Genomic DNA, 18362 nt, shown 5'->3' with positions numbered 1-18362 from the left:
CAATAAGCTGAAACAAGCAGACAGGCATACCTTGTTTGTATCTTCCCCACCCCCCACACCCCTGCAGGGCTGAGTATATTTTCATACCTTCAAAATTCCTATTAAGTCAAGTTGCTTTTTTGATTTCACAAGGAACACACTATCAGATTTTAGTATGCCCTTGGTTTTATTATTGTGTTCCAAATAGATTTGCTAAGTAGGATAAAAGTTGGCTTTTAAAAATGACTTTAAAAAAAAAAAACACATGAATTTGATTATAGACTTTTGACCATTGTCAAAAATGAGGCGAGGTGAAAAATGAAAGTGTTAAGGAACATGCTGTAATGTGTAAAGTTCCAATTCTAATTCTAATTTAAATCTCTCCTCCAGTTGCCAAGCTGTGTGTTTGTGATCTCCTGGTGGCACAGTGTGATGTAAATTGCTGCTGTGACCCTGATTGCAGTGCAGCAGATTTCAGTCTTTTTACTACATGTTCAGTTCCTATTGTCACGTAAGTGGATAAACAGCTATATGAAATACAAAATCTTGTTTCATTTGCTTCATGAGTTTGTAAGGGCTTCATCTTCTCCTTTTACCAATTCCTAGCCCCCCTCCTGCCTGCCATCCTAACTCCTACCTACCCTTTCCCCAGTCCAACCTGCACTAGGCCTGTAAACTTTTGGCCCCAGCCAGGTCAAACAGCAAATCCGCCTCCCACCCCAGTTTCTCGTTCACTTACTCCCTCTTTTCTAAACTCGTGCTCCTTGCTTTTCTCCTCTCTCACTGTGCTACTGTCTACAGGCACTTAGGTGGCGATGCCTTCTGTTGGGGGAAGCATAATGCATCTTTAGACTTTCATCAATACAATGCAGTGTCTGGAAGTTAAGAAAGCTGATACCATGGGACCATCTGGCCACCTCCGTAGGTCATCAGCAGTTTATCAGTAACCACTTTCATTACCATTTATGATATCATCTAGAAACTTGATCAATTCAGGGCTTAATGAAGTAGCGTGAGCATCGTTCAGATCCTAGCTTTACAAGTCAATGTCCCAACCTGCTGCCTCACTACCAGTCTGTCACTTTACAAACAGTAAATTGTAACCTTATAGCAATAAAGTAATGCCCATAGCTGTTTCTTTGCTATTTACACTTTATCTGAAAACACCTTCACCCAATTTCATCTTCTCAAAAAGGAGTTACAAAGACTCACTTTGAAATTGTAATGTAAAAAATCTCTTGGTGACTTCTCAGAACACTAAGTACAGCTCTTGAACCCACCTTCTGCATAAATTATTCTAATCTGAACACTGGGGTTTATTCTTGGTGCTTTGAAATTTGAATTAGCAGTCATCCCAGACTGCCTTTTCTTATTGTTCTTGCATACAATGACTACTGCTACCCATTTATAGATATTTATAGATATCAGAAAGGTCTAATCAATGCTTTCCTGAGCGACAGTTTAATTGTCCCAGGTGACTAGTCTGTCTGTCAACTAGAAATGCATAAAATGAAGTTGTGTTTCTTTCCCCAAATTCTTTTGTGTAAAATGTTAATTTTGCATGAAAATCCATGGGGTTTCCAATGCCTACGAATATTGTGAATCTCATTATTTACACATTGAGATTTATATACATTTGCATAATTGTATTAGATACTGAAAGGGCTTGACTGATCACAAGTGAGAGGCTATGTGGTTTCTGAAACAGAGGGAAAAGGCTGTTTGATTTATGATGTGATCCTACTAACAAATGGTTCGCTTCGTGGCAAGGTTTAACTCCATGCTTAAAAAGTCATTTCACTTCTTCAGTATCTGTCCTTGACTGCTTTAACTCTGCCTAAGTGCTAGTTTCCCAAGGATCATCATCTTGTATTTCTAGCATGTAGGACACACCAGTACTCTTCACGGTATGAACTGGCACATTCACTGTGCAGCCTACTGCAGTTCTGGGCTGTTGTTGATGAACCTGTGGCACATCTACAAATACTTTTCCTAGGTTGGATGGGTTGTGTCACCTCCCTCTTTCTCACTCTGCCATTTCTTTCATGTGCATCTCAAATAGGACTTTTTCCTGCTCCCCTCCCCAAAGCGAGTATTATTCCAATATTCATAAAACTGACCTTTTTTCTGGTCTACATGCAATCACGTTACCCTAAAGGTCATACTTCCCACTTGTGTTGTATAAATAAAAGTGCTTCTGAGCTGTGTATAGCCTGTGGTGCACTCTGCATTTGTGGTCTCTCACACCGTCTGGATCCCATCCAACTTGTTATTTTAGCTCAAATATTAATACTGTCAGGCTCTTCCCTTTCCCCTGGTCTGTTTCTTACCTTTCTTCGTGTTGCTGCTCAGTTTCCTCTGCTAGGTAAAACATGTTGGAGAATTCTTTTATTTGTTGCTAAGCACATAGTATGAAACAATATAAACCTTCTAAGGAAGCAAAATTGCTATACAAATGGTGTTAAAAAGAGTCACAAAAAAAGAGTAATTTCTCTAGTGCTTTTTCTGATGCTGCCTCAGTACACGAAAAGAACTTTAAAATATGGTCAATACTAACTTCTAGTGGATTATTGATGTTATTATTATTGTTTGCAGAGGTGACAGCCGTCTTTGTAGCCAGAAAGCTGCTGTATATTCACTTGATGTTAAAGCAAATCCACCAGAAAGGATATTTAAATTAATTGACCAAGTCAATCCCAGTGTTTTCTGCATTCATACTACAAACTGTAAGTAGAGTTGTTGCCAATATTAGGCATTGTGCTGTTATTTTTATAAGCTCTTTAGGTACCAGAAACAGACTAAAATTAAAAGTAACTAAATCTGTCAGAAAACTGGTTATTCTGTATGCTCACAGTCCTTATCTTGTAATCCTTTCACTTGTGAAACTATGGAGTTAAAACATCTCATACTCTAAGTCTTATTATTCTCTGATGAAAAAAAAAAAAAAGCTTCTTGTTTTTTTTTTTTAATATATAATTTAGCATCCACAATAAATCACATTAAAGTTGTCTCATGGGAAACTGACTCCTTCCCAATCTGTTACTGTAACTATGTAATAGACACCATGGATACAAATCCTTTATGATCGGCTTTGAAGTAACTTGAGGGGAACTAAGAAGTGATCAGTGCTGTCTTCTCTTAATTTAACTAAGACTGTGCAGTAGTCATCTGAATACTTAGCATGGAAACAGTATACACTAATTGGCATTTCTTTGTTTTGGAACGTCTGATGCTGTTAGAAACCATGATTTTGAAAGAAAGGAACTTACCTCTTTCCTTAAGTTTAAGTTTGTGCTTTCATGGATCTGGGTGAAATGATGAGTTAAGATACATTAATTAAGATTTTCTTAAAGAAAAGAGAAAGCTTTTTTTAAAAAAAAAAAAAAGCTGCATTAGTATTTTTTTTACTGAGTTTTAGCAACTCCAGAAGGAAAAAATGTTAAAAAATCAAAAATATTATCCTTTATGTATCTTTTATCCTAAAAATTATCTTATTTTTTAAAATGTTTTGACAGATAAACAAGCACTCTCCTTCAGTTCCCCTGAAATGCCTACTTCTGAGAATTTTGATCAATTGCTTAGACGGTTTGGAAGTGCTGCTTTCAGTGCTGAGCCTGACAGCTGGAATATGAACACAGACACTCAAAATCCTTCTGATGCAAATGAAACTTATAGATACAAGGTAAATAATTATATGATTCAGTTAGTATTAGATTGTTCTACAAAAGAACAAGTGAACATTGTTCGCATCTGCTTTTAAAAAATTGCAGTTCTAGAAAAAAAACTTTCATTTGGTCTGTAAATAAAGAAATATAAAAATAAGAAGTGTAGCATTTTGTGTTTGCTTATTAAAAAGTGAACTAGATTTTTGTTAAGATCCGTGAAAAATATGTAGCTGTTTTGCTATTGTAAACATAAAGCTGTTAGAATTGATGCATAAAGTAGTATACAGCATTGACAGAGATAGTGGAAATAAGTACTTCTATTACTAAATGCTCTAAAACTTTCTGTGGACTGAAACACACCTATATACTTGAATATATTGTTTTATTTGGCAGTATGGTGTTCCTATACAGACAGTGGATGCATTCCTAAGACTGCCTAGTCCTGTTGTCTCCTCTTGGTGCTCTGATGCGAATCCTGCAGGTTGGAAAATGCATTTGAATTCCAGTTTATTTGCTTTAGAGTATTCTTCTCTGACTTGAGCTTAATCAGTCAGTACATTGGCACACACACAAATGTAAATACAGATAAAGATGCATGAACAAATATTTTTCAAATAGCTTCTGTTTCTCTGGGGTTTTTTTAGACATAGATTGGATGTTGTGTTGCATCTATGTTAAACATTCAAAGTTAGATATGTTAAGTCCTTGAGAGTCTTGTTAGTGGGGTGTTTATCCAACAACAAAACAGCCTATTTGGCATAATTGGTTTAACAAAATAGTACAAGGGTGACACCGTGAGGGAAGAGGGTATTACACAAAGCAAGACCTAACTGGGCAACCTTTGTAAGATGTCCCTTTGGCACAATGAGGTTCCTTTCACAGCCTGAACATTAGTCAAGTCAGACTTGCAAGCTTGAGTTCTCCATTTTAACCTCTCACCCAGTTTCCTGAAAATCTGCAGGGGGGGCAGGGGTAGCAGAAAAAGAGAGAAGCCACAACCAAAACCACACCCCCGCATTTTCCAAAACCCACTGTTATTAAATACGGCATAATAACAATCATGATGATGACCATAGGAAAACTGAAGTCTCTTGTGAAAGAAAAAAAAAAATCTTATGACATCTCAAAAATGAAGTCATAAATCTTCTCCTAGCTTTTATTAAGCTTCCATTGTTAAAAGGTAATATTTTGTCTCATAGCATTTCTGGATAATCTAAGAAAGTATCATTCTTTATAGTTCGTATAAAACCTTATCTGCAATAGGAATTACATTCACCTTCACTTTTGCTTATCCTTGAGGTTCTTATACTGTTTTATATTTCTGTTTTTCATAATTACTCTTTAATATCCTTGAGTAATACTTTGTGACATTTTTTTCCCCCAGGTTTTTTAGTAAACCAGGCTACAAAATGCACTAGATTAGTAAGTGTGGAAAAATGTGGCAACATTCAAGCAGTTAGTATGCTGTTCTATATCAACTCCAACATTTTAGCAGTAAGTATGATTGGAAACATTCATATAGCTGACCGTTGATATTACATATCTTTTTGCATCTCCAGAATTAAGTAACTTCTATTTAGTAAAGGATATGGTGTTTTATTTGGATTTTTAAATTGGGGAAAAATATCTCCCTGTGCAACAGACTTTTATACAGAAAGTCTTTGGAAATGTTTTTTACTTCAAGCTTCAGTAGCAGAAGCATTTACTGTCCTCTGCTTAGCCAATAAAAATAATGTTCTTGAAGAGGCAAGCTTGTGTCGCTGAGCTAATGCTTACTGCAATGGCAGCAGTTTTATGCTTTTATGCATGTTTGAGCTTATTCCAAGAAGCCTATTACCAGAGTGCATAATTTTAAGAGGTCTGAGTTTTAAAGACTTGGTAAACCTTTGTACATAAAGAAGAACCTGTAAGGTTTAATCCTTTACATATATACTTTTCTTACAAGCCTCAGTTATTAATAGTGAGGTATCTCACACATGTGTGAAGCCTTCCTTATGCTCATCAAAGAACATGATCTTTTACCCTGCTGAGAGCACATTTGTTTGTATCCAACCTACTACCAACCCCAGTCTGTGGTTATTTTTCAGAGCTAAGCTTATTTCTTCATTCCTCTTTGCGGTGGAGGATGATGTCTTGAGTATAAATAAGTGCTCTTTAGAGATATTCAGGAAGACAAAGAAATCATCCATGCAAAATTGAAACTGAAATACATGATACCTTAACCTGATAGCTCCTTCCAAAAGCTGAAGGTCACCAGGAAACAGCATACTCTCCATCATTAAAATGTTTTAAATTTATGTATATATTTAAATTAATTTAATTAATACTCCATAGTGAGTCACTGCTTAAAGACCCCTTCCAGCCTCACAGATTACAAAGCTGTCAACAATAAAGGAAAGCATGCTAAGTAGTTCACACTCTCACAGGTGGAATCATTCCCCTGATCTTTGAGGACCTCATCGAAATCAGCAACGGCTTGTTCACAAATGTTAGTTGTGGAAGAGGTGGAAAAAACTCTGCCTCAGAAGGGCTTTGAGTGTTTCCACGTGCACCCAAAATCAGAGTTCTTGCTGGCTGCAGAACCAGAAAATAAAAAGCACGTGTCACAGGCTCCAAGCAGGTGAATGTTTTTGAATTATTAATTCCCTTTCCTCACTAGAACAGTAGATAACATGTTACCCACGTGCTGTTTGCCAGTTACAATGCCCCAGCTTAGGAGAGGTCAGACTTGTGTCCAAAGTACATTGGAGATTCAGGAAGGATCAGATGCAAGAACCAGAGAAGTCTGGATAGATACTGGAGGTGATCTGTAGGAAAATCCCCTTCCCAAAGAGAGCTGAAGACAGCATGTGACAATAGAGAAGTGACTTGGCATTGTGGACAGGGTGGTCACAGGGCAGAGCAGGGAGCCTTTCCAGTGCCAGCAGATGGAGCTGCCGGCAAAAGAAATGGCAAAACACATCAACCCAGGGAGGCTTGCTGGGAGCCCGGGTGAAAGGACTGGTACAGCAGTTCCTTCAGAAAATGCCATCGTTATGAGCCCATACTCACTGCCAGGCTGGGCAGCTTGAGTGATAGGAAGATCTGCAGTTGTTGCAGTTCATCTCTGCTGCCTACCCTGGCCTGTCCAGCAGACCCAGGGGGCATTGGGGTGCTTGGAACCCTCAACCAGGATAGATACTAATGTTGTGATGCCTTATACTATGGTTAGTGTGTACTGTGCAGCTGCCAAAGCAACGTGCTGCTGCCTGCCCCGGGCTGGTGGGAAGATGAGTCAGTGGGAGGCAGGAGTGAGGCTGGCGTCGTATCTGCCAGTGACCTACAGAAACATAATCCATCACCCCAGTCACAGATAAATAGAATTTTAGGAGCTGTGATCACTCCCTCTACCCTAGTTGGAAAGAGCATACTTCCCTAAAGGACAAGTCTAATCTTTACAAGCACTTTTATTCACACAGCTGATTCTGATGGCTAAGCTGTATCTCAAGATCTTGATATAAATATGTGACAGTGTGTGACAGACTTTACCTGCATCACCTTCAGGTCTCCAGCTCATAAGAATGTGTTCTCTACCATGATGTTAAATGAGCAGACTGATCTCTGTATCCTATCATAATTCTGCAGAACTTGCTTCATGGTCAGAGTCCAGTTTTTGGTCCCTTCCCAAAGATGTGAAGCAAACACTCATTGGGAAGTCACAAAAATAAAAAAATTGACAAAATGGTGCTCTGTGGGAGTATTTTGCAGGCCTGATTGATGACCTCGGTCTGACATCTCTGCCTTTCCATAAAAATTCGGTGGAAATTTATAACAAGAGGGATACTTGTTTCTCATTTCTTTGTTTAGAGACTGTGAAACTATGGACTCATTACTGTCAGAATGGGTCAAAAGCTCTTCATTTCTTTGGGTATGAACAGCCTGGCAGACTTCCTAAACTGGCAGTGTATGATAGTTACAAGTGGTTTTGCATAGATCTGCAATAGGAACAGGGTTCTCTGACGCCCTCAATAGATCAAACGATATGATGCACAGTAACAGTCATGACAAACTGAGATGCCTGTCTCGGGTGACGTTTCTGATGCAAGTAAACTTTTGCAGTGTTTCTGGGTGCTCAGTTGCAAATAGAGTGTCCAAGGGAAAATGCACTGTGTATTTATTGGGAATGCAGTCAATGCTAGGCCTGATGGAAAACTGATGGAAGTCGCTAAGAAATTTTCCAGTTACTGTCAAGGGAAGAAGAGGCTTGGACTATAAGATTTTGCCTCCTAGCCACAAAGAATAGCAGTTATTTTCACACTGCCTGGATGCTGTAGTGTATATCCAATCACTTCCATGATGTAAAGGTTACTGTAATGATAGAGAGTTAAATAAGCAAGCAGTTAAGCCTTAAGTGCTTTACTTAACTGCTACTTGTAATAGGTCATACCTTTGCTATTGTTTCAATTTGTTCTTTTATTCTCCTCTAGGTGCCCAAATCAAGTCAGATGGTAAGTATTCTTCTTAGTTGGAACAGCTGGGGGCAAAATTCTTACTGAATTACAGTTAGTGAGAGTTTTTCACTGACTTCATCAGAACAGGGACCTTATCCTTAATCTTTAAATTAAAAAATTTCTATCATTTGCTATCAGTAATGATGCTTAGCAACTTCAAGATAATATGCTACCTGCAAACATTTAAGCCTGATGCATTCCCCTCCTATAAAACTCTCTTGTTTTAAGTGACTCTCTCTAGTTACTTGAAAACAGAACCTTTTGTTGAACTTCAATAATACATGTAATATAGCAGTTGTTCAGAGGATTATTGACTGCTGTCTCTGTGGAACAGAACCCGGCAGGGTCGCAAATATAATAATACAGGATAAGACAAAAATAATTATACACAGTATTCAGAAATTACATGAATTTGTTTTTCAGGTTAATATTACTGTCCAGTCCATAGTTGTCCAGTCTCTGAATGGAATGCAGACTTTACTTAATGGTAACGATGTCCTCAGGCTCCCTATGATTTTGGGTGGACTGTGCATAAATATAGTTTTTGGGGTAGGTATGACAGTTGTTTTCCTCTCATGTTTGATGGAAAGCATGTATGCATCAAGTAATTTCTGATTCACAAATTACAAAGATGTGAGAAAGGCCTTGCACAGTTTCCATATATTGTGACATCCCCAAAGTAAATGTGACAGGAGAAAACACTGACTTTGGGATAAAAAGAGAGTCTTTTGCAACAAAATAATAAGTATATACAACATAACATGGAGACAGGATGAAATCCTTTTTTATTATTACTGTGTGTCTATGACATAACAGACAATAACACGAGTTTAAAATTTACGTTATGCTTGGGTGAAGATGACTTCAGGCACAGTGGTGGCAGAGACAGAGGAATACACAGTGCAAATCATCTCATCTTTTAATCTCAAATAGATGAACATTGGGCTTATGCTTAGAAGAAGTTTATCAAGAAGTCAATTTTTAAGAGGCTCCAACCCTAGATCCGTTTCCGACCATTGCTAATCAGTGGCTTGATTTGGTAACAGTCATGTCCTTTATATGTAAATCTGCTGACACACAGCTACTTTGTGAATGTCATGGTTTTGTCTGTCAGATCAGACCACAGCTTTTTTCTTACTCTTCTCGCAACTCTCTCCCTTTGTAGACAGGAAATGAGTGACAAACTAGAATAAATAGGCAGTATTTCCAATCCATGTGTCTTAATTTGTAGGAGAAAGCTAGATCAGCATCTGGAGGGGAAGTATCTAATCAGTCCCTAAGTATCAGTGCTTATAAAAGCACATGCTACCTTGGATATAGAGGCAGGTCTTTGTGTTTTAACGTGCAGTCATTGTAAAATGACTAGCCACCAACTGAGCAGCACTTCAGTTCCTCCTGTCTTCTGGGCCCACCCTTACTACAACCGAGGATATAGCATCTCTCTACCATGTAGCTGAATGTTTCTTAAGCAAGGAAGAAAGAAAACAATACTTACATAGTTTTAAATTCCTTTTTTCTAGTTTCATACTCTTAAGTATTTATTCTAATTAATATCTAAAATGTTTAATTTTCAGGTGAGTTATCACATTACTTACACAGATGCAGGAGAAATAATAGAAGCAGCTGCTTCTTTTGTCTTGGGGGCAATTAACAAAGAAGCACTTTCAATACAGCAGAGCTTTGAAATCAGCTTTACTCAGGTAACTGCTAGAGATGTTACGGATGACTTGTTGAAAGACATTTAATTACAAAACTTATTAAATGTGAATCAGAACAATTGTTAGCAGCAAGGTAAAATGTAACTTGCCCTGGATACACAAATGAGGCAGCATTTCAGAACTGGGCAATAAAGGTCTCCAAAGTATGCTTTTCACATTTAGAAGAGTCATCCTGTGACTCTGTACAACTGTATCCAGTGAGAGCAAAGCCTGCCCCAGTGTTGAGAACTGTTACAACCTTACAGAGCAGTCTTACTACTATCATTGTTCAAGGCAGTTAATTCTTGACTAAGTGAACTATTTCTGTGTTTTCCAACCATTTCAGTAGAGGATAAGACCTAATACTGTACATTTGCATTGCAGGTAAATACAAAGCCAGTTCCTCTCAGTGGTAATCCTGGTTATGTTGTTGGACTGCCTGTAAGAGCGGGCTTCCGGCCACAAGGATATCCTTTCCCTGTTGAAATTTTGTTTGCAGCAGTTGTTCTGGTCCATCTTCACAAACACAAATATGCATAAAATGTATCTGTTCTTTAATAAAAGTGTGCTTTTTTTGGCTATGTTTTAGAAGTAGCAAATGACTCAGTCCTGACTGCAATCTCCTGGGACTTTTTAGTGAGGTAGATTTAGACCTTCATTGTACACTCTAGTGCTTCCTCACATTGTAAGAGGAGTCTTGAGCTATTATAGCATTTTCAGATATATTTTAATAATCTTATTAAGGATTCTTTCTTCATGATATACATCAAAGTATTGAATTTCCCCTTAACTGTGTGTTACATCTGGCATCATTCAGAATTCTAACAAATACGGTCAATTTACCATTTTGCAAAGTACATCCAGCAAGGACTGTCTGGCAGCACAAGGAGCCAGAACCCCGATATTATTTGGTTATAACATGATGTCAGGTTGTAATTTACGGTAAGAAGACTTTTTTAATTTTTTTTTTTTTTTTTATTTAGTGCTTTTAACCCTCTGACAACCCTTTCCATTAGGATCTGTTCAGGTCCTGGGACATTATACTGCTGTAGGAGTATTTAATTATAAAAAATGTCATTTAATTAACAATGGTCTTTCTTTTGAAAAGATAGTGTACATTAGCAACTGTAGCCAGAATGCTTGAACGGTGCATGAGAGCAAGGAGAAATTATTACTGTGCCAAACCAATGATTTTGCTCTAACTTTTTTTTCTCTCCTGGAAGAATTACTGGATCTGTGAGATGCCAGCTTTTGACTCAGACCCTCCTAGATTTACTGAAGGGACAAAGCTTTCCTGAATATGTGGCCTCATTCGGAAATTCTCAAGCCCAGGATGTGCTCGACTGGGTGCCAATAACTTACCTCCACACCTCAGAACAGGTGAAAGTTACACCTCCCCCCTTCACTCTTACAGTCCTCTCTCCTGAGATCTGTACCTGTACTGCAGCATCAGCTTAGGTTTTTCAGACCTATGGGGAAAAAAAAATGCGGAAACAAACTGGAGGAAAGTCCTCCTGGAATATGAGGAGTTTTACCCTTGCTGTAGAAGACAGGGTTTACTTTTAATCAAGCTGGTATCCAGGAACCTCAGTTATGGATCAGGACAACATGTTGGGTACAAAATGAGTTCTAGCCACAGTTTAGAGTCTTGTTCTTCAGCTAGGATGAAGCACAAGAGATAAGCTTGAAAGAGTGAAGTAACAGAATCAGTTTCTCCTTGGTGCTCTTATGCCAGGTTAAAGTAAGATAGCAAGAATCCTTTAAAGCACAGAAGCAGTATACTTGAGTGACCCAAACACTACATTTATTCTTACCATCTTCTGTACTAGCTCTTTTCCTCCCGATGCAGTGTAGTCTATGTTAGTGGTGGTAGGCAGTGCTGCTTGGCATGTGCTGAACGACAGCATCCCCTCAGTGACAGCTTGCATATAGGTTTCTTGTATGCTTTTGCAACTAAACAGTGAATGATTTCTGTAACCAGAAACTTGACAGTACAAGAAGAAAAACCTAAAAATATTTAAGATTGTAGGTTTCAAAATCCTTAACTCTGCCAGGGCAGAATTTTCTACTGTCCCAGCAGTATCACTGAAATAAGTCTTCCTACTAAAAAGAGCCAGCTCAGCAGTATCACTAAGAGCCAAAGTCCTGCCCTGCTCGGGTAGAACACTCCTGCCTGAAGCGCAGTTACAGAGTCGGTTTGTCACCTATGGAGAAACTGCAGGGACACCCCTGAGCCAAGGCTGCACAAGCAGCAGTCCAGGGCACAGGCATGGCCTAGTTGCTCTGGTAACCTCCCGGAGCGAGCTTTCTGGGGGCATTCTGCCAGTTTAATAAGATGAATAATTAATGTGGTTGCTTCTGTACAAGTCAGACAATGAGAGAATTTATAATACTTTTCAGAGCTCGTGCCAAATACCAGTATCACTTGAAATAGAAGTGAAGTGGACTAAATATGGATCCCTAGTCAATCCGCAAGCCAGAATAGTGAACGTTACAGCAACGATCACTACCTCCACATTTAAGCAGGTATATAATTAAATTATAGGATTTAGGATAAAAAGAATGGCTTGATTTGCTTAGGTATCAGCTGTGCAACAGTGACCCAGTTAATCTCTTTATCTAAAGGTAGCACTTCATCTTAGAATGTATTACACCCAACAGCTTCTGTTCCAACTCAAACACAACTGTGGGCTGCTTGCCAAAACACACTGCAGTAAAAATCTATACATCATTCATGAAAAGAAACATGGAACTGTTTATGAAAAAAGCTTTTTATGAATAGCAGCTGAATATATAACCAAGTCCAAACAAAGCAGTTGTACAAAAAGAAGACTGAAGCTAATGACCATTTGTCTTTTCATTGCAGCTTCCCTGGGGAAGGGAAAGGACTATTCCTATAACAAGTTCTGTTTTTTTCACTGATATTTCTTCACCTGCAGAGCCAGGCTATAAAGCTCGGCCCACCATTAATGCCAAGTTACCCTTTGATTTTTTCTTTCCATTTGTCTAAGGTAAGTATGCATCAAAAAAACCACAAAAGCCACCATATTTCTGCTTTTTCTCATTTTTAGTCCATTTCCTAAAGAAGTGAGGTTTATCCAGTCACTGTGATGGGCCATCAGTTTCTTCTAAATTGTAGACACACTGGGTTAAAGTTGGCCAAGAGAGAAAGGATGAGCCCTTGTGAAGGTTCTCAGAAGCTTTAGGGCAGAAAAAAACCCACATTAAGTGGAAAGTTCCCAATTATACCTCTGCCCAGAAGAGGCTGCAGTATGAACATGATGGTGGCTCTAGCCAGTCAGCACACGCACAGCCACCAGCCTTCCAGCACATCGGCTGCTCCAAAGTAGCACTTGTCCGAGCTGCCTGCCTAGCAGTGTGGAGGCTCCAAAGGAAAGCAGGCTTCATTATTCTGTGAACAGCAGAGCTAAATTGTTAATTAAAGTAGTCATGTGCTATTAGATAAGGCCTCTGCTTTATCTATTTTCATAGATGACTAAGCCATGTATTTCTAGCTATTTTTCCCAAACCACTAATTAATTACCTTTCCTGCAAAAATGCGAACAGTTAAGTGATGCTTTCAGAAAAGCTCAATGACCCTTCCAGCTGACTCTGGCTGAATCAATTGGAGACGCCTGCTACAGTCAACACCTTTCAAAATTTCCACTTATTGAATCTTACTCTTCAACTGTAAAATAGTCTCTCCACAGGGACCTTCTAGTACCTGAAAAAGTTCATGTTGTGTTCAAACACCGGCCTGGTCCTTTAGAATATGCTTTCTAATGGCTTTTCTGGAGTCTAACTGTTCCCAGCAGTGCACTCACCTACATCTGTTCTTACATATTCTAATTCTTTTAAAGTGTTGATGTATGAGCTGTGGAAGCAGAAAGAACTTTGTAGCACAGCGGGCCGCAAATGAACACTTAAAATGGAAGAAGAGACCAGAGAACACTGTATCAGAACTCACATCTGCTGCTGAGAACAAGGCATTGTTTGACGTAAAATGGCACATGTTTGCCTCTATTTTGGTGCTGATTTGATTGTCAACTAAAGGAGTGGAATGTTGGTATTTTTGACATGAACGTTACATAAATAACAAAGTGGCACAAGCAGCAACAGAAATGAGGAAACTATCAACAAGATGAAAAGAATGGTTGGCAAAGAAGAGATGTACTAATGACGAATGGTCAGCTTGTAGAGAAGAAACGACCTTTTCAGCCTGGACTCTACCATTTGTACTGCAAGTTTCTACAAGATGTTGCAAACAAAGAATGTTATCACGAAAAACTCAATTATTTAAAATAAGTGGTATTTTTGTGGATGTATAGCTTGTAAAGATGTGTTTTTATTAAATTATTTTGCAGTTTTGACTGTACAACTGTACAAAAACATCTTATGAAATCACTGTTTACAGGGAGTACATGGGATTAATTTTCCAGCAAAACTATTCTTGCAATCCCAAGATCTAATCAAAGTATGGACAAATAGAAAATGTTTATAGACAACACTACACAAGAGAAAGCAAAGAGAAAGGAAAACCTTTCGGGTCAATGTGGTGGGTTTCAACACTGCACTCTCCAGGGCAGACTTCCCCACCTCAGCAAACCGGTCTCCTAGTTTTGATCGCTGATGAGTCCGTGCTCTTGCAGTATCTTGTTAAGCCTCTCAATTTCTTGCTCCTGTTGGAGACAAAGGTCAAATCATTAATATAGCTCTTGCCTTAAAATAGTTTCACCAGATTCTCACAGATCTTTCCACTGCTGAAACATAGCTCGTGCTGCAGGAAAACAGGACAACCTGGCTAAAGTAGGACAGAGGTAGCCGTCATCCCTTTGCAGCAAGTAGCTAAGGGAAGCGCAGGCAGGACAGGCAGGGTTGTGGTTCTTCAGCCCAGCTTACCCCATGACTTTCTGATGAAGAAACCAAGCTGACAGTGGCAACCTTGCAAAAGGATCCCAAGCCAGCTTGTCCTGGGGAGTAGCCAGCAGGTAAACCCTCTTTAATTTAAAAGTGTTTTCTTACTTTCTCTATGCAGCTGTGTTCCAGTTGTTCAACCTTTGTTGCAAGTTTCAGGTTTGCTTGCTTTAGCTTGGACACTTGTTGTTCAGAGCGGGTCTTCACCGATAAAATTATTCCTGTGAAACAATTCACAGCGGATTCGTTTTACGGTGTAAAACAGCCACTAGCAGGAGCTTAACAGTACACAGGGTCTGTACGCAAGGAGTTAAACGTGTTCCTCTCAAGCTCTGACTCTGTCATCTTCAAACCACCCTTCCCAAGTGCTTTTCTTAATGAGGAGGGTTTTAAATCAGCCACCCCAGGGATTCAGATACCGATACTCTGCTGGGAAGAGGCAGTCTGGCCCCTGAGCTGAATTAATCAGTCAGACTGTCATTCAAATTCTGAATTTGAATTCGCTCCCTCAGCAGAGCCTGGGGGGATGTAACTAGCAGCTTTGTTGTAACGAGGGGCTGAGTTTTAGCAGGTTTCATGTAGTCTGGACCCTTGCAGCACCCAGCACAGCCCAGGGCACAAGGCTCGTCCGCCCCCGGGGCCGATGGCTCCTGCCCAGTGTTACAGGACATGGCACATTGTCAGGTCCTTTGGGTTTTGGCTTTGCCTCACGCAGCTGCAGTAAAGGCACACAGTTTCTCATGACAGTGGAGGTGTCAATTCTCTACTGAAATATTGTTAGGTTATTACATGTGAATACAGCCCCCACAGCAAAGGCATTTTCTTCCCACCCTTTTCTGAGGGGGAGAAAAAAGAGAAAAAAGTTTGGTAAGAGCATCAAGAACATCACATTCTTCCTACCCAACGGAGCTCTACCTCTGGCTGTTGACGGAACAATGTGCGCAAAGGCAGGCAGCGATGCGTGCGTGTGTTTCTAGTGCTACAGGCAGCAGGCTTGGGGTTTGGGGGTTCATTTCTCTGAAGACAAAGCAGCAGTGCTACTTATTTGCATTGATAACATCAAACAGTTCCCCACCTGCCTGTAACCCAGTCCCTTATTAATCAGCAGCGATTGAAGGCAGTGAACCGTGCCAAGACTTGGACACACAACACCCGAAAGCTTGGGGTAGATTCTGTTTATCCCCTCCATTGCTCCAAGCAGGCGGGCACGGCAAGAATCTTGGCAGGGGCAAAACCAGAAGCACCCAAGGATAAGGAGGTTTACTTGTAAATGCAATACTTGTTTTCTGCTGTGAAACAGCGTGTTAAGAGACGCCGAGGCTGTTGTGGCTCACGCAGGTGCACACAAATCCGGTTTTTCTCATGACTTCCACTCCAAACTAAAAAGAGCCGCGAGCTGCTCTTGCACATTCCCTTCTCCCAGCCGCTGCCACCGATCAGGCACGTTCTCCCCATCAAAATGGCAGCTGGGGCTGCAGGTCACGGGCACGGCCCCAGCCATCCTTTCCTTTTATTCCAGCTAACAACGCTTCCAGCTGCATCAAGTACAGAGCACCCACCAAACATGCATTCGTAGGCACAGGACAGCACTTGGGCAGAGGTTTCATGCAGGAATTAGGCATAATCTCATTGCCACTTTTTTTTTTTGAATCCCAAAATTCCTTCCCTGAGAAGGAAGAAAATGTTTCCAGCCACACTTTTTTCAGGAGTGTCTGAATTTACATGTTTGCAAGAACTTACAGTTACAACAGCAAAGTCAGTAAAGTCTGATTTGGGGACATTTTATATTTCTCTTTTAAGGGTAAACCCTTTGAATCCAAGCAAGAAAGATCCAGACTGAGATTAGGACGTTCCCTGCAGCATCCCTGGAGGGGATGACAGATTCACAGCAGAACATCAGAGCGGTAAAACCTACTCTGCTACAGAAGTAGATTCAGGAAGGCAGGGTTTTACCCTGCTGCCCTGTTAAAACGTTGCCAAAAGGTTCCTACAACGCAAACTTAAGACGTGAGCCATCGCCCTCCAGGAGGGAGGGACGCAAAACAGATTACAGGTTGGTTTTAGGGGCACGTGCCTGATGCTGCTGTGCTAGAGCTGGGCAGCTCCGCTAGCCCGGGCCAGCTGCCGTGCCCCCATCACTGAGGCATCGCACCAACACAGGCAGCAGATTATTGCTGCTCCAAAGAAATTACAGCCTAATTAAGGCCACACTCCAGCAACGAAAACCACACAGGCAGAACTCTAAGTTCGCTGGGAGAGCAAGACCCCAGGGTCTCGCAAGTGGCTTTGAGAAGGGAACAAAGACGTAAGCCCAGATAATTCAGGTAAGGTCAGCAAATCCAGCCCACATACCAGGGGAAGCTCCCGACCGGCCGCACACACCTACCGTTGATAATCCTGGCCACCCGCCACAGCCGCAGGAGTATCAGGAGCCCGACAGCTTCAAACTCGTGCTCCCGGAAGATGAGGACGACGTCGAGGATGAACGACACGATGACGACGATCCCGTCCAGCACTTCAAACTTGTGGTGGAAGAACTCCCGGCGGTAGACGAAGACCTTAAACCCCACCTCAACCAGGAAGATGGTTAAAATGGAAAGAGAGAGGTAGTGGAAAACCTGGGAAAAGACGGCACAGGTTTAAGGCCAGGAACAACTCCTGCATGCACGCGAGCAGGGCAGGCTGGAAAACATCCACCACTTGAGGGCATGTCTGATTTGGCTCTACAAGGAAGGCTGGGAACTTCTCTTCTGCTCTAAGGGACAACCAGGGCAAGCACAGCTGAGCAGCCAGCGGCTTTGGGTAAGCCAGACCAGGAAGTGTGAAGGCAACCAGGAGAAGAGCGACAAGAGCAGTTCAGCTCTGCTGCAGCCTAAGGAAACATGAAGCCATGGCATAGACCAGCGTGAGCCGAGCCGTGTCAGGCCCGGACTCTGCAGCGCTGTCACACAAGTCCCTGCGAGACCTTCGTCCATGTGCCTGTGACTGCTGGCTTGGCAAGGCTGAAGGTTGTCCAGGCTTGGCCTGCCTGGTTGTCCTATCTAGTGGGACAACACCAAAGAGGGGAAGTCATGGTTCACGGTGACACTTCCCTGCATTTTACCTTTGGGGTTATATTGTATTTGTCCGGATGGATGATTTTCAAGTCCATAAGCAATTCCCCGAGGACCAACAAGGCATCCAGGATGACCAAGCAGACAACCAGGATCTGTCGGAGGAGAAGAACTGATGTGAAACTCTCTCCTAACGCCTATGGATCAGCAAGAGGAGCCACTGCAGCCTTCAGCTAAACATGCCCCAGCGCTCGCACAGCGTGCCCGGCCGGACCCTGCCCTGTGTCCTCGATTCAGCTGGTCACATTTCATGGAGCTTTCTGCTGCTCCTACCCAGGACTCCCACTTCTGCAGCCCCCGGTCAGTGGGTTATTCCTGCGAAGTCTCACCTGCACAAAACTGCTTGGCTCCCCACCAAACCCAACCGTTTCCCACCGCTCGGCATGAGGGGGTCTCGGGGAGCTCGAACGGGGGAGAGCACACGCTGCTGCCAGCACCGTGACGAGCGTGCACCGAGGCTTGTCGCCGCTCAGGAAACATCTGCGCCGGCTGTGGGCGGGCGTG

General features: G+C 41.3%; 2 protein-coding genes across 2 annotated transcripts in view; one reads left to right on the top strand and one right to left on the bottom strand.

The window, feature by feature from the left end:
• The first annotated feature begins 371 nt into the window (after positions 1-371).
• Positions 372-12960, top strand: TCTN1 (tectonic family member 1). Its single transcript, XM_010296917.1, has 13 exons — positions 372-490; positions 2575-2705; positions 3495-3661; positions 4038-4125; positions 5029-5138; positions 8111-8131; positions 8558-8683; positions 9709-9834; positions 10216-10298; positions 10633-10773; positions 11055-11211; positions 12232-12357; positions 12698-12960. Exons 3-13 carry the CDS (start codon positions 3527-3529, stop codon positions 12839-12841), a joined length of 1257 nt encoding a protein of 418 aa, XP_010295219.1. The 5' UTR covers positions 372-490; positions 2575-2705; positions 3495-3526; the 3' UTR covers positions 12842-12960.
• Positions 12961-14154: 1194 nt separating this feature from the next.
• HVCN1 (hydrogen voltage-gated channel 1) overlaps positions 14155-18362 on the bottom strand; it is a 4621-nt gene continuing 413 nt past the window's right edge. The window contains exons 2-5 of the mRNA XM_010296916.1: positions 17849-17953; positions 17132-17363; positions 14854-14966; positions 14155-14510 (exon numbers count right to left, since the gene is read on the bottom strand). Of these exons, the coding sequence (XP_010295218.1) occupies positions 14445-14510; positions 14854-14966; positions 17132-17363; positions 17849-17953 (516 nt within the window). The 3' untranslated portion in view covers positions 14155-14444. The remainder of the gene's footprint in view (positions 14511-14853; positions 14967-17131; positions 17364-17848; positions 17954-18362) is intronic.

This window comes from Phaethon lepturus, unplaced genomic scaffold (genome assembly GCF_000687285.1).
Source record: "Phaethon lepturus isolate BGI_N335 unplaced genomic scaffold, ASM68728v1 scaffold33041, whole genome shotgun sequence".
Taxonomy (NCBI): domain Eukaryota; kingdom Metazoa; phylum Chordata; class Aves; order Phaethontiformes; family Phaethontidae; genus Phaethon; species Phaethon lepturus.
This window is presented reverse-complemented; position numbering and strand designations above follow the sequence as displayed.

Bases quoted from the DNA above. Each gene is read 5' to 3' on its own strand.
- TCTN1 (XM_010296917.1), top strand. From the start codon at position 3,527: ATGCCTACTTCTGAGAATTTTGATCAATTGCTTAGACGGTTTGGAAGT. The intron at 10,299-10,632 runs ATATCCTTTCCC...ACTGTGTGTTAC, and splicing joins GCGGGCTTCCGGCCACAAGG to ATCTGGCATCATTCAGAATT. The intron at 10,774-11,054 runs GTAAGAAGACTT...CTCTCCTGGAAG, and splicing joins ATGTCAGGTTGTAATTTACG to AATTACTGGATCTGTGAGAT.